The 15,544-nt window shown below is 36.1% G+C and overlaps 1 protein-coding gene across 5 annotated transcripts in view; it reads right to left on the bottom strand.

The window, feature by feature from the left end:
• Positions 1 to 15,544, bottom strand: part of LOC102175120 (ankyrin repeat and KH domain-containing protein 1) — a 107,708-nt gene that overhangs the window by 68,974 nt on the left and 23,190 nt on the right. For all 5 annotated transcript variants that reach the window (XM_018050277.1, XM_018050276.1, XM_018050275.1 and 2 more), the window contains exons 2-4: positions 9,442 to 9,595; positions 1,080 to 1,236; positions 224 to 371 (exon numbers count right to left, since the gene is read on the bottom strand). In XM_018050277.1, the coding sequence (XP_017905766.1) occupies positions 224 to 371; positions 1,080 to 1,236; positions 9,442 to 9,595 (459 nt within the window). The remainder of the gene's footprint in view (positions 1 to 223; positions 372 to 1,079; positions 1,237 to 9,441; positions 9,596 to 15,544) is intronic.

Below are 15,544 nucleotides of genomic sequence, written 5' to 3' on the forward strand. Positions count from 1 at the left end.
TGTCTCTCATTCATTAGGACTATTTTTGAAAGTGGCAGAAAAAATGGACCATGCCAAGTTGCATGCACAGAAAACAAAAATTAATTATGTATCAGTTTCTATTTAGCCTACTGCCAAAAAGGAAAGACCCTGGTCTCTAATAATGATTTTTTATTAATGATAAAAATAAATAAAACATCAAAATCTTCCACACTTCTGATCACTAAAAATTACTTCTGCTTACTTGTGCTAATTCATAATACCCAGCTGAACAAGCCAAACACAGCAGGCTTTCTCCTTCTTCAGTATGTTCATTTACACTTCTGCCTTCATCTAGCAGTTTACGAACAGCATTCACATCCCCATCAGAACAAGCTTCTGCCAGACTGCGACTGAAAACAAACCAACACAGAGAAACTCAAGGTCCTATGATAATGATTTGTATTAAATATATACAGTTAGTCATACAAAGAAAAATGCTGATATTAACACTTATTTGCATACTAATTTTTCATGTATGTGGACCGAGCTAGAAAGCAATAAGTAAATGTGAAAACAGCTGTCATTTTTATCTTTCAAAATGTCCTAACATATTGTCATGTCATATTAAGTTTTAAATAAACTGTATAAAGCATTAGATGCACAAGTTTTTAAACTAATGTTATGATTCCCAAAGACATATTTATTTTAAATTTAAAATTTTACTCAGTAATAGTGAGGTGAGTAGAGGTAATAAAAGATGAAAATCTGAATAAAATTTTTATTGCAGAATGACTAACAAAATCTGTGAGTCTCTAACTTTATGTGCATACAAACATCCCATGTTCCTTGTTAAAATGAAGATTCTGATTCAGTAGATCCAAGCGGGGTCTGAAATTCTACATTTCTAATAAGTTCTCAGGTTATGCTGATGCTGCTAGTTCCAAGCACCATATTTGAGTAGCAAGGACCTAGATTACTGCATTAGCAATCCATTTCATTTATTATTACTCAGGCGGTCAGTTTAGAGTTTCAACTATAACCTTTGGAGTAAGTAACTTCATTAGAAATGAAAATCAGATACAGAATTGAATACTCAGCAGAAGTCATTAAACACGTACGTGTCAACTTGTCCTGCATTGTGACTGTTTTCCGCCCTCATCCGTGTCAGTGCAGCGGCAGCTTCATCCAGTGCACAACTTACTGAGGATGTCAGTCTTCGGAGTACCTCAGGATCTGCAAAGGCTTTACCATCAGCAGTTGACAATTTGCCAATTCCTTCAGTGTGTATCAATTAGATGGTGCAGGGAAAGAAGAAGCATAAATTGTAATTACATTTCTAAACACTATTATCTAGGGCAAAATGCATGTGTAAGGCTGACAATTTCAATTTTGCCACTAACGTCAAAAGGCCATTCATAACTACCTATGTTTTAGTCTTTTCATCTTTACAATTCACATAACACTAATTTGTCCTCTACCTAACTCCAAATATAACTTAATGCTTACTGTAAAAAAATGGATGAGATTTCTACCAAAGTATAATTACAGCATCAGATCTAAAGTATAAGATCCTAACTATCTATTGATATTTTTAGTAGTAATGAAGGAGATATTCTTTAATATTACAACAAACAATCCAACAGTTTCTTCCTTTGATTGAATAGCCACCTAGAACCATTTTCTGGGTAAACATGGTAAATTAAAATAAATTATCATATTTTACATTTATTATGTGCTTTTAAATGTACCAGACAGAAAGGATTAAAACCTAGCTCATGTCCTTACAGAGCTCACAATCTGGTTGCTCTAGGCTGCCAATAAATCTTTTTCTCTACATTCAGTGAGGAGTCAGTAACAGAAAATTTTGTTGATAATATCACCACCTGTTATTGCTGAAAATGAGAGGAAAATAGCCAATAAAAATTTATAGAAAAAAAGGGAAAAATTGCACAATAAGAGAAAAAATAGACATTGTGATGCTCTCCAATTAAAACAGTATGATAGTATGACACCTGCACAGAAAAATAATTCTATCAAGGATATATAATAGAGCCCCCAAGATCCTGGATTATTTGTGAACTCAATATATGACAAAGGTGACACTTCAAATCAATGGAGATAAGAGAGCTTATTTCCTAAACACTGTTCAGAAGTTGGCTATTTGAAAATTATGTAAGATCTCAAATTCATACCATTGACAAAAATAAAAACCTGGTAGACTTAAATGAAATCTGAAAAGTACTATTATACTATGTAGGTATTCTTCTATTGCTGATGTTAAGGAGGATTTTCTAAGCATGAGACCAAATCATGAAAGCTATAAAGTAAAAAATTTGTAAATGTGATATTAAACATGTTTATTTTCAATAAACATTTCTATATAATTAAAAGCACCATAAATAAAATTAAGGCAAAATAAAAACTGGAAAATAAACACACAATTAATTTACATCATTTATAAAGAACTACTGAACACAAACTATGAAATTGTCCAAGAGAACAAAGGTGTGAGGCCCTTTCAAACAGCTGATAGGAGGGTATACTGACATAAAGTTGACATTTCTATTGATAAATGTTATCAAAATTTTGAATGCAAAAATATCCTCTGACCTAGCAGTATCACTTTCTAAAACTGTGTCCTATGAATATACTTACACAAGCAAGAAAAGTTATAGATATATATGGATATAAACTATAGAAGTATTTGTGATATAAAAAAATTGGAAATAACCTAAAAATATCAACATATCATGTTATAGAAGGATGAACACAATAAATTAACTGAAAAAAAGTGAAGTCACTCAGCCATGTCTGACTATTTGTGACCCCATGGACTATAGCCTACCAGCCTCCTCTGTCCACGGGATTTTCCAGGCAAGAATACTGGAGTGGGTTGCCATTTCCTTCTCCAGGGGATCTTCCTGACCCAAGGATCAAACCCGGGTCTCCTGCATTGTAGGCAGACACTTTACCATCTGAGCCAACAGGGAAGTCCAAAAAAGGAAAGTGAAAAAGGAAAATTATAATTTGTTAATATGAACCTATTTAACTTAAAAAAAACCATGTATATTCAAATATACATGTATATTTATAAAACTACAAGTAAAAGTCTGAAAGTATATGTAAATACTGACAAGTATATATAAAACTTTTCAATCAAATTAATACATCTCATTCTGTTTTCAGTCAGTTCAGTTGTTCAGTCGTGTCCTACTCTTTGCAACCCCATGCAGCACGCCAGGCCTCCCTGCCCATCACCAACTGCCAGACTTTACTCAAACTCATGTCCATTGAGTTGGTGATGCCATCCAACCACCTCATCCTTTGTCTTCCCCTTCTCCTCCTGCCTTCAATCTTTCCCAGCATCAGGGTCTTTTCGAATGACTTAGCTCTTCACATCAGGTGGCCAAAGTATTAAGAGTTTCAGCTTCAACATCAGTCCTTCCAATGAATATTCAGGACTGATTTCCCTTAGGATGGACTGGTTGGATCTCCTTGCAGTCCAAGGGACTCTCAAGAGTCTTCTCCAACACCACAGTTCAAAAGCATCAATTCTTTGGCACTCAGCTTTCTTCACAGTCCAACTTTCACATCCATACATGACCGCTGGCAAAACCATAGCCTTGACTAGATGGACCTTTGTTGGCAAAGGAATGTCTCTGCTTTTTAATATGCTGTCTAGATTGGTCATAATTTTCCTTCCAAGGAGTGTCTTTTAATTTCATTGCTGCAATCACCATCTGCAGTGATTCTGGAGCCCAGAAAAATAAAGTCTGACACTGTTTCCACTGTTTCCCCATCTATTTCCCATGAAGTGATGGGACCAGATGCCATGATCTTCGTTTTCTGAATGTTGAGCTTTAATCCACAATTTTCACTCTCCTCTTTCATCAAAGATTCTCTTTAGTTCTTCACTTTCTGCCATAAGGATGGTGTCATCTGCATATCTGAGGTTACTGACATTTCTCTCAACAATCTTGATTCCAGCTTGTGCTTCCTCCAGCCCAGCGTTTCTCACGATGTACTCTGCATATAAGTTAAATAAGCAGGGTGACAATATACAGCCTTGACGTACTCCTTTTCCTATTCGGAACCAGTCTGTTATTCCATGTGCAGCTCTAACTGTTGCTTCCTCACCTGCATACAGATTTCTCAAGAGGCAGGTCAGGTTGTCTGGTATTCCCATCTCTTTCAGAATCTCCCATGGTTTATTGTGATCCACACAGTCAAAGGTTTTGGCATAGTCAATAAAGCAGAAATAGATGTTTTTCTGGAACTCTCTTGCTTTTTCCATGATCCAGCAGATGTTGGCAATTTGATCTCTGGTTCCACCTTGAAGTTCACGGTTCACATATTGCTGAAGCCTGGCTTGGAGAATTTTGAGCGTTACTTTACTAGCCTGTGAGATGAGGGCAATTGTGTGGTAGTTTGAGCATTCTTTGGCATTGCCTTTCTTTGGGACTAGAATGAAAACTGACCTTTTCCAGTCCTGTGGCCACTGCTGAGTTTTCCAAATTTGCTGGCATATTGAGTGCAGCACTGTCACAGCATCATCTTTTAGGATTTGAAATAGCTCAACTGGAATTCCATCACCTCCACTAGCTTTGTTCGTAGTGATGCTTTCTAAGGCCCACTTGACTTCACATTTCAGGATGTCTGGCTCTAGATGAATGGTCACACCATCATGATTATCTGGGCCATGAACATCTTTTTTGTACAGTTTTTCTGTGTTTTCTTGCCATCTCTTCTTAACATCTTCTGCTTCTGTTAGGTCCATACCATTTCTGCCCTTTACTGAGCCCATCTTTGCATGAAATGTTCCATTAGTATCTCTAATTTTCTTGAAGAGATCTCTAGTCTTTCCCATTCTATTGTTTTCCTCTATTTCTTTGCACTGATCACTGAGGAAGGCTTTCCTATCTCTCCTTGCTACTCTTTGGAACTCTGCATTCAAACGGGTATATCTTTCCTTAAGATACTTTGTATTTCACTTCTCTTCTTTTCACAGCTATTGGTAAGGCCTCCTAAGACAGACACTTTGCTTTTCTGCATTTCTTTTTCTTGGGGATGGTCTTGATCCCTGTCTCCTGCACAATGTCACGAACCTCCGTCCATAGTTCATCAGGCACTCTGTCTATCAGATCTAGTCCCTTAAATCTATTTCTCACTTCTACTGTATAATCATTAGGGATTTGATTTAGGTCAAACCTGAATGGTCTCGTGGTTTTCCCTACTTTCTTCAATTTAAGTCTGAATTGGGCAATAAAGAGTTCATGATCTGAGCCACAGTCAGCTAGCTCCCAGTCTTGTTTTTGCTGACTGTATAGAGCTTCTCCATCTTTGGCTACAAAGAATACAATCAATCTGATTTCGGTATTGACCATCTGATGATGTCCATGTGTAGAGTCTTCTCTTGTGTTGTTGGAAGAGGGTGTTTGCTATGACCAGTGCGTTCTCTTGGCAAAATTCTATTAGCCTTTTTCCTACTTCATTCTGTACTCCAAAGCCAAATATGCCTGTTACTCCAGGTGTTTCTTGACTTCCTACTTTTGCATTCCAGTCCCCTATAAAGAAAAGGACATCTTTTTTGGGTGTGAGTTCTAGAACATCTTGTAGGTCTTCATAGAACCATTCAACTTCAGCTTCTTCAGTGTTACTGGTTGGGGTATAGACTTGGATTACCGTGATACTGAATGGTTTGCCTTGGAAACTAACAGAGATCATTGTGTCGTTTTTGAGATTGCATCCAAGTACTATATTTTGGACTCTTTTTTGGACTATGATGGCTACTCTAATCTTCTAAGGGGTTCTTGACCACAGTAGTAGATATAATGGTCATCTGAGTTAAATTCACCCATTCCAGTCCATTTTAGTTCTCTGATTCCTAAAATGTCAACGTTCACTCTTGCCATCTCCTGTTTGACCATTTCTAATTTGCCTTGATTCATGGACCTAACATTCCAGGTTCCTATGCAATACTGCTCTTTACAGCATCAGAACTTGCTTCCATCACCTGTCACATCCACAACTGGGTGTTGTTTTTACTCTGGCTCCATCTCTTCATTCTTTCTGGAGTTATTTCTACGCTGATCTCCAGTAGCATATTGGGCACCTACCGACCTGGGGAGTTCTATATTTTTGCCTTTTCATACTGTTCATGAGGTCCTCAAGGCAAGACTACTGAAGTGGTTTGCCATTCCCTTCTCCAGTGGAACACATTTTGTCAGAACTCTCCACCATGACCCATCTGTCCTGGGTAACCCTATACAGCATGGCTCATAGTTTCATTGAGTTATACAAGTGTCTGGTCCATGTGATTTTGTATTACATATTACATTTATAATTTAGAAAAGAATTTTTAAAAATTCTTCTTGAAATGGCCTTAATTCTCAAAGAAGCTTAAAGTAAAAAATATTCTCAACTTTTTTTTTCAGTTAAAATAGTGTCAAGAATTCTGTCTTTAGTGCTCACTTCAGCAGCACATACACTAAAATTGGAACAATACCAAAAAAATTAGCATGGCCCTTGTGCAAGGATGACATGCAAATTTATGAAGCATTTCATAATTTTAGATCTACATGTAAGACCAGAAACTATAAAACTCTTAGAGGAAAACACAGGCAGATCATTTGATGATATAAATCAAAGCAAGAGTCTCTGACCCACCTCCTAGAGTAATGGAAATAAAAACAAAAGTCATCAAGTGGGACCTAATTAAACTTAAAAGCTTCTGTACAGCAAAGGAAACTATAAACAAGGTGAAAAGACATACTTAGACTGAAAGAAAATAATAGCAAATGCAACAACTGATAAAGGATTGATTTCAAAAATATACGAGCAGCTCATACAACTCAATACCAGAAAAAAAACAACCCAATCAAAAAGTAGGAAAAAGACCTCAACAGACATTTCTCCAAAGAAGATACACAGGTAGACGGCTAACAAACACATGAAAAGATGCTCAACATCGCTCATTATTAGAGAAATGTAAATCAAAATTACAATGAGATATCACCTCACACTGGTCAGAATGGCCATCATCAAAAAGTCTACATACAATAAATGCTGGAGAGAGTGTGGAGAAAAGGGAACCCTCTTGCAACGTTGGTGGGAATGCAAATTGATTCAGCCACTATGAAAGACAGTATGGAGATTCCTTAAAAACTAGGGATAAAACCACCATATGACTGAGCAATCCCACTTCTAGGCATGCCCTGAGGAAACCAAAATTGAAAAAGAAACATGTGTCCCAGTGTTCACTGAAGCACTATGTACAACAGTGAGAACATGGAAGCAACCTAGATGTCCATTGACAGATAAATGGATAAAGAAGTTGTGGTACATATACACAGTGGAATATTACTTGGCCATGAAAAGGAACACATCTGAGTCAGTTCTAATGAGGTGGATGAACATAGAGCCTATTATACAGAGTGAAGTAAGTCAGGAAGAGAAAAATGAATGTCTTATATTAACACATATATATGGAATCTAGAAAGATGGTACAGATGAATTTATTTGGAGGGCAGCAATGGAGAAACAGACATAGAGAACAGACTTATTGACATAGGGTTGGGGGAGGAAGGAGAAGGTGGGATGCATGGAGAGAGTAACATGGAAACTTATATTACCATATTTAAAATACATAGCCAATGGTAATTTGCTGTATGTCTCAGGGAATTCAAACAGGGGCTCTATATCAACCTAGAGGGGTGGGATGGGGAGAGAAATGAGAGGGAGGTTCAAGAGGGAGGGGACACATGTATACCTATGACTGATTCATGTTGATGTTTACAAAATCTGTGAAGCAATTATCTTTTATTAAAAAATAAAAAAAAATTTTAATATATTTATAAAGAAAAAATCTATCTTTAGAAGTCTAGTAATATTTAACACATTCTCATAATTGAAAACAAACGTAAGTCTAAAAATTCCTCTTAAATGTTATAGGCTCATGCAATGTCCAAAAAAACAAATGAAAATACTAATGCACAAAAAGAAAGTATTCATTAAGCAACTGACTTAGACAGGGCTTCCAAAGTATATTTTAAAAAACATTTGATAGGGACTTCCCTGATGATCTAGCAGTTAAGAATCTGCCTTACAACGCAGGAGATGAGAGTTTGATCCCTGGCGGGGGGACTAAGATCCCACATGTAGGGTACCACAACTATTGAGCCCAGGTACTCTAGAGCCCTTGTTTCACAACAAGACAGAAGCCCCTATGCAGCAATGAAAAGCCTAGGAGACACAACAAAGACACTGGAGCCAAAAGAAAAGGAAAAAACACCTGTCAATTCTTCTAGATTAAATTCTTATGCATGTGTAATGTACACATGTATTTACATTAAATGAATAAATCTAGGGATGAGATTGGATAGCATCATCGACTCAGTGGACAAGAGTCTGAGCAACCTCCAGGAGATAGTGAAGGACATGGAAGCCTAGAGTGCTGCAGTCCATGGGGTCGCAGAGTCAGACACAACTGAGCAACTGAACAACAATAAAAGAAGGGAATATCATACAAAGTAAACATATCTCAAAAGTAATATACAAAGATTAGAAAAAGATAACTTCCCTCTTAAAACAATTTTAGGAAATGAAAGGCTTTCATTACGGTGTGATGGAAATTTTGTTAGGCAAATTGTGAGAAGGTTTTAGAATATAAAATAGTTATTTATTATGGAAGTATATATTACTTTGAGAAAGCATGCTTATCACAGAGTTTTCTTTTCTGTTGCTTCAAAACAAGAAATTGACAGTTTGGTAAATTCTGGTCCAATTTTGTGTTCAATTTTTATTAAAATGTAAAAAAAAGCAATCTACAATTAAGTTATAGACTAAAGTCAGTAATCGTATGTACAGTTCCCTAAATCAGCTAAAAGACTCATAATTTGATGGATTCAATTTATCTCATACATTTTAATTTTACAATATAACTGGTAATAAGTTTTCCTTAATAACTAGCTACTTATCTAATACTTTAAAAATGCTAGTGTTATTGTATAGCAGAGAACTATATTCAGTGTCATGCAGTAAACCATAATGGACAAGAACACATATATATATGACTGAATCACTTTGCTGTATACCTGAAATTAACATAACACTGTAAATCAACTATACTTCAATTTTAAAAAATGTTAGTGCTGAGCCTAGAAATCACTCATTGAGAACTTTCAAGCAAGAATTTTTTAAACATAAAATGTGAAAATCTTCTTTAGGAAATTTTAAAAAAACCGTTTTACAGACTTCAAACTTTATATAGTATATAATTTGGTGATAATCTTGTATAACTTTGAATAGAGATGGAGTCTTTTTTTTTTTTTTTTTTTTTGCTGCTCACAGGATCTTAGTTCCCCCACCAGGAATGGAATCCAGGCCCTTGGCAGTAGAAGTGTGGAGTCCCAACCATGACCACCAGGGAGTTCTCTGGAGTCTTTTAAAGAGATGAGAAAGAGAAAAGAAAAAAGAAAGTACCTGCTGCTTCCAGCAAGGCTTCTAGTCGTGCCTGTGTCTCTGGATCCACAGTGCGTAAGTCTGCTCCTTCTGCAGTGCTTGATAAGAATATCTCTGATGTTGTTTTAAGCACTGGGTTATCCAAATCTTCTTGGTCCAAAATAAATGATTCAACCTGTTTATGAATTAAAGATGTAATATTCATAAAGCTGATCTTAATATAGTTCGAATACTATAATTGAAGGTCATAGGACTTCTGATTTGGAATTTAAACACAACCAAATAAATTACTGCAAAAACAGGAGATTATGGGGAGGGACTTTTAGGGAGCCTCCTGACTATCTGCTTATCTTCAGACACACCAGCTTCAAGTTTCCTGGAGAGCAATGAATCTTCTGTGCCCACCACAGAGCCTGAAAAGCAGCATTTTTTAAATGAAACAAGTACATCAACACAGCCCCTAGGAAGACATATACAGGACTAGATAGTAAAAAGACTAGATAGCATAAACAGGTCATTGAGGTATAGTTTCTCCTCTTTTCCAATCAATATAGTCAATTCTGACTCTTACACTAAAGAAAATAATATTTAATCCACTGTCAAATATCTTAAGTACTCTAGGCAGGAAAACTTTATTAGGTTAGGAATCATAGCCATTTGTTCACTGCTCTATCCTCTGAGCCTATGAGTATCTTGTATATGGTAGTTATTCAATACAACTTTGTTGAATGAATAGCATAAGTAAAATTAACTTATAAAAATAAACATGTAATCCTATCATTTTAAATTAATTCTAAATTTTCTTACCAAATAAAATATGTACAACCTTTTTGGGAAGCAATTTGGAAAAATGAATCAAAATGCTTTAAAAAGCACTTCTCCGATCCAGTAATTTCATTTAAAGAAATCTCTAAGAATCTACCTGGGCTTCCCTGGTGGCTCAGTGGTATAGAATCTGCCTGCCAGTGCTGGAAATAGGGCTTTAATCCCTGGTCTGGGAAGATCCCACATGCCGCAGAGCAACTAAGCCCTTTCGCCACAACTAACTAGAGCCGGTGCTCTAGAGCATGCAAGCAACAACAATGGAAGCTGCGCGCTCTAGAGCCCATGCTCCACAACAAAAGAAGCCACCACAATGAGAAATCTGAGCCCGCAGCAACTAGCGAGTAGACCCAGCTCACCACAACTGGAGAAAAGCCTGTACAGCATCAAAGACCCAGCACAGTCAAAAAAAGAAAAGAATCCACCCGCAATGCGGGAGACCTCAGTTCAATCCCTGGGTCAGGAAGATACTCCGAAAAAGCAAACGGCAAGCCCCTCCAGTATTCTTGCCTGGGAAATCCCATGGACAGAGGAGCCTGGGGGTCTGCAGTCCATGGGATCGCAGAGTCTGACACGACTGAGCGAATAACACTTCCATCTTTAAAAAGTTATCTGAATGCTAGAAAAAAATGCGCAGGGATGTTCACTGCAGCATTAACTAATTCCAAAAATGACAAGAAAAAAACAATAGGGGATTTGTTAAGTACATTTTGTACATTCACAGGATGGACCGCTATGCAGTCATTAAGAATAATACTTTTGAAGCATGTTTAATGGCACAAGTCATAAAATTCAATGAAAACCACAAGATTTAAGAGTACAATCTTTATTTTGCAAAAAGTATGTATGTATATGTATGCAAAGAATATCATATGAGTACTCATGTATATATAATCATGAATACATATTTATATACCTATATATGTCTATAATATGTAAATATGTCTAACCAGGCAGGTTAACATACTTGTAGACTGAAAAACAGGAACAGAAAGGTTAAGTACGTCTCCAAGGCTGCATAGCTAATAAATGGCAAAGTCACTTTTCAAACACAGGCCGTGCGACTCTTAGACATTAAGCAATAGATACTACCTAACAAATTCATAAACAAAGTACCACAGTATTTTGATTACATTATTTGGAATATTTGACTAGTTAGTGATCAATTTTCACAAAGGATACCAAATAAAGATATCCTAATAAAGATAGTAAAGTTAAAATGATGTTGATATATTTTATTATTCAATGATGTGCTTTAAATAAAGTAAATCTTTAACATCATATCCAATAACACTGAGCCATGTACTGTGTTTTATACAACTTCAATACATAATTATAGACAAAGATGTCATTCTAGATCAAAGCCAACAGATAAATGTATACTATCAGTTTTCAAGTGATTTGAAAGGTAACTGCTCATACAAGAGTGAGCTTGTTGCAAGCACAAGAAATTATTACATATTTTTAGATACATACATCTGCAGTTGTAAGGATAATTAAAACCACCATTACAAATTCTGAAATTTATTAAAAACAGTATTTAGATGCTAATATGCCTATTTTATAAAAGCACTGGTCTCATACACCATTACACATATTACAAAGGTAAACACAGATTACATCTATCATGTAACATTTTAAAAATCCAAAATAAGGATTTCCAATTTTCTCCCATTCATTCTCCAATATTTACTGAAGTCCTGTTTTATACAAACTACTGTGAGAATACAAAAATGTGGTAGAAGAAATGTCAGACACCAACAACTGTCACAAAAGGCCTCCAAGGGAAATAAATGGTAGAACTATATGTATTAAAGAGACAGAAATCACTTCCAGCCCCAGTACTCTAAGAAGACTCTGCAAAAGTAGAATCTGAGCTAGGCTTTGAAGGCTGCACAGAATTGCACAGGTGGTCAGACATGTAGGTGGGGAGTAAGGAAATGAAATTAAAAAATGGACTTGAAGATGCATTTAGAAAGTGAAGAATGATCTACTCTCAAAAACATAAGGTCCTTTGTACATTGTTAGTAGAAGCATAAGTGATGAAGTGCCTGTGGGACAATGTTTGGCAGTTCTTCAAAAATTAAACACAGAATTACCATATGACCTAGCAATTCCACTTCTATGTATACACCTAAGAAGATTGAAATGTACATGTTCATACAAAACTTTGTACACAGTCATTCATATTTGCATAAAGCATAGTAAACAGAAAGTAGAAACAACCCATATGTTAACCAGTAAACTGATAAACAAAACAATAATATCCACACAATCAAATTTTATTCAGCCAAGTTCATGTGCTTAGCATGAACAAGTCAGATGCCAAAAGTCACATATTGTACAAATTCGTTTATATGAAATGTCCAGCACAGGCAAGCCCAAACAGACAAAGAAGATTGGTGATTTCCTGAAGAGCCGGCAAAAGAGGAATGGGAATGATCACTAACAGTATATATTATGAAATTATTACCACAATAAGTTAACATCTATCACCTCATATAATTACAATTTTTTTTCCCTAGTTAGAATCCACTTAAATTTTTAAACATAGTTTTAGGCATTTTATATTTAGCTTCTGACCCCAAAGATTAAATTTTAAATATCTGTAACACTTGTGGGGAAAATCTTAAGTTCTCAGAATGAGTTATACATAACTAGACACAAAAATGACTTGAATACATTTGCGCCAATTTGTGCCAAAAGGTACTCAATTCTCATACTTTTCTGTCCTACTCTCTGTAAAATCTTAATTGTCTCAGGATTTCCCTGGTGATCCAGGGGTTAGGAATCCACCTGCCAACGCAGAGGACACGGGTTCAATCCCTGGTAGGGGAACTAGGATACCACAGGCTGAGGGGCAACTAAGCCCATGCACTGCAACTACTAAGCCCAAGTGCTGCAACTACTGAGCCCAAGTGCTGCAACTACTGAAGCCCTCACACCCTGGAGCCTGTGCTCCACAACAAGAGAAGCCACCACAATATGAAGCCCATGCACCACAACTAAAGAGCAGCCCCTACTTGCCACAACCAGATAATGACCAGGGGAAGCAACAAAGAGCCTGTGTGCTGCATCGAAGACCCAGCGCAGCCAATTTTTTTTTTAACTTAAATAAAAAAACAAAAGCCTGTCTCAACATGCAATCAATAAAAGGATAAAATATCCAGTTATGCCCATTACTTTGGGACTGTTTGAAGGACTGCTTTTGGCAGTTCATAAATATCTTACCTGACAAACCTGCTGAAGCACATACTGTTGCAATGCAAATTGCAACAGCATTACCTCAAAATGTATCTGGCCAGTCAAGATGGAGACCATTTTCAGAAACATGGAAGTGTTAATTAAGACCAATACCATACATTTAATATAAAGGCTCAATGATATAACACAAAAAATGTCTAAATAATAGATAACTTCAAAGTAATGTTATATCTAATGAAATTAGTCTTCATTATGCAAATGATGAAGAAGCAATCAAAGCTTATGGATCAAATAAAGCTAAAGGATCAAATACAGCTAAAGGATCACAGAAATTTCCTTATTGCCTAAAGAGAGTTAGAAAGCTCAACCCTATCCAGCAGCTACATTAAGCAGCAAACATAATGCATCAACCTACAGTGGTACTGTTTTTAGTAATGGCAAAAAGTTTATTTCAAGTCTTAAACATGGCAGATTTCTTTTCCTACTTCTGATTAGCTACAAAAATAAAAGGTGGAAGAAAAAGGATGTGAGGAAATCTGGCCCACAAAAAACTACATGTTTTTTCCTTACATATAGGTTTTTTTCCTTATGGGCATCCCTGGTGGCTCAGACAGTAAAGAATCTGCCTACAATGCAGGAGACCTGGGTTCGATCCCTAGGTCAGGAAGATCCCCTGGAAAAGGAATTGGCAACCCACTCCAGTATTCTTGCCTGGAGAATTCTATGGACAGAGGAGCCTGGCAGGCTACAGTCCAGGGGATCACAGAGAGTCGGACATGACTGACTAACACTTTCACAACACTATCTCATCTAAAATGCTAAGGCAGACTCTCGAGGTCTTCCTCGTCAAAAGTCTTTCTTATCCTTCCCTTTCTCTAAAAAATATGTCAGATTTTTAGCTTTAACTGGAATTTAAATAACTCTAGTATTCTTGCCTGGGAAATCTCAGGAGAGCCTGGCAGGCTACATACAGTCCATGGGTTGCAAACAGTTGGACACAACTTAGAGACTAAACAGCAAGAAGGGAAAAGAGCGGAATAAGCATTTTGTCCCATATGACATTTCAAAAATAAGCCACTGGATGGCAATAGTTACTAGGGAGAATAACCAGACTCAGCTATTATCACCTAAAATAAAACCCAGCAACCCTGGCCAAAATCTAATTAGAAAAAAACCATTTTTAGCCTAAGCTACGATTTGGCCAAAACTCACTTCCACCAGAAAACAAACAACAAAAAACCACAATTTCTATCAAGTAAAGTAAATAGTGCTAAAATTAACACTTTCAATAATATTAATATGGTTTAAGTCATATGACAGCAAAATAAAATCTCACCTGTACATTTGTTACCTTCTCTAAGGCTACATTTCTGGCAATAGTGAGGGCTAGTTAACAGAGGAAATAGGTTAGTAAAAAACATTCTATCATAAAACATGTACATAACATTTCTGTTTATATATTCTCTAGTTATATGGTCATATCATGCAAAAAGCAAATAAAGAACACCGACAAATGCCTTTTTACTTACAAACAAATTATGAAATTTTTATTTTTAACATGTTAAATATATTTGTTTTTTGAGTTATGGACTGAAATATTAGTAGTCACCAATATTGCTTCTGACAATCCTTAAGAACAATCATCACTCCCATGAATTCCCACCAGAGCTATTTAAGGGAAGGGGCTAAATCTTTATTTTTCACTAACTCTTCTTACAAACCTTTAAAAATAAAGCTTCCTTAAGAAATTCAGATTTGATCATTAAAAATGAAAATGTTTAAATAAAACATTTAAGCATCTAAAATATTATATATATGTTTAAATGTATTTGCTATTACTTCTCTTCTCTCTTGTTTAGTTTGTATCTGGAGAGATAAACATGTCTTACCTTTTCCCACCCAAAGTAAGCCCTCAACTAAGTCAGAATCACACCAATTTTAGAATGCAGGTGGCTTAATACTAGTTTCTACTTGGGTCAGCATTCCCAGAGATCATTATTGAAGGACACAGTAATTCCTTTTTGCAAAAAAGGTGGTACTCCGAACAGTCACATTCACCACAAACATGCTCCAAGATCCATTCAAAAGGAAAAAGTAA

The sequence above is a fragment of the Capra hircus genome, chromosome 7 (assembly GCF_001704415.2).
Source record: "Capra hircus breed San Clemente chromosome 7, ASM170441v1, whole genome shotgun sequence".
Lineage (NCBI taxonomy): Eukaryota > Metazoa > Chordata > Mammalia > Artiodactyla > Bovidae > Capra > Capra hircus.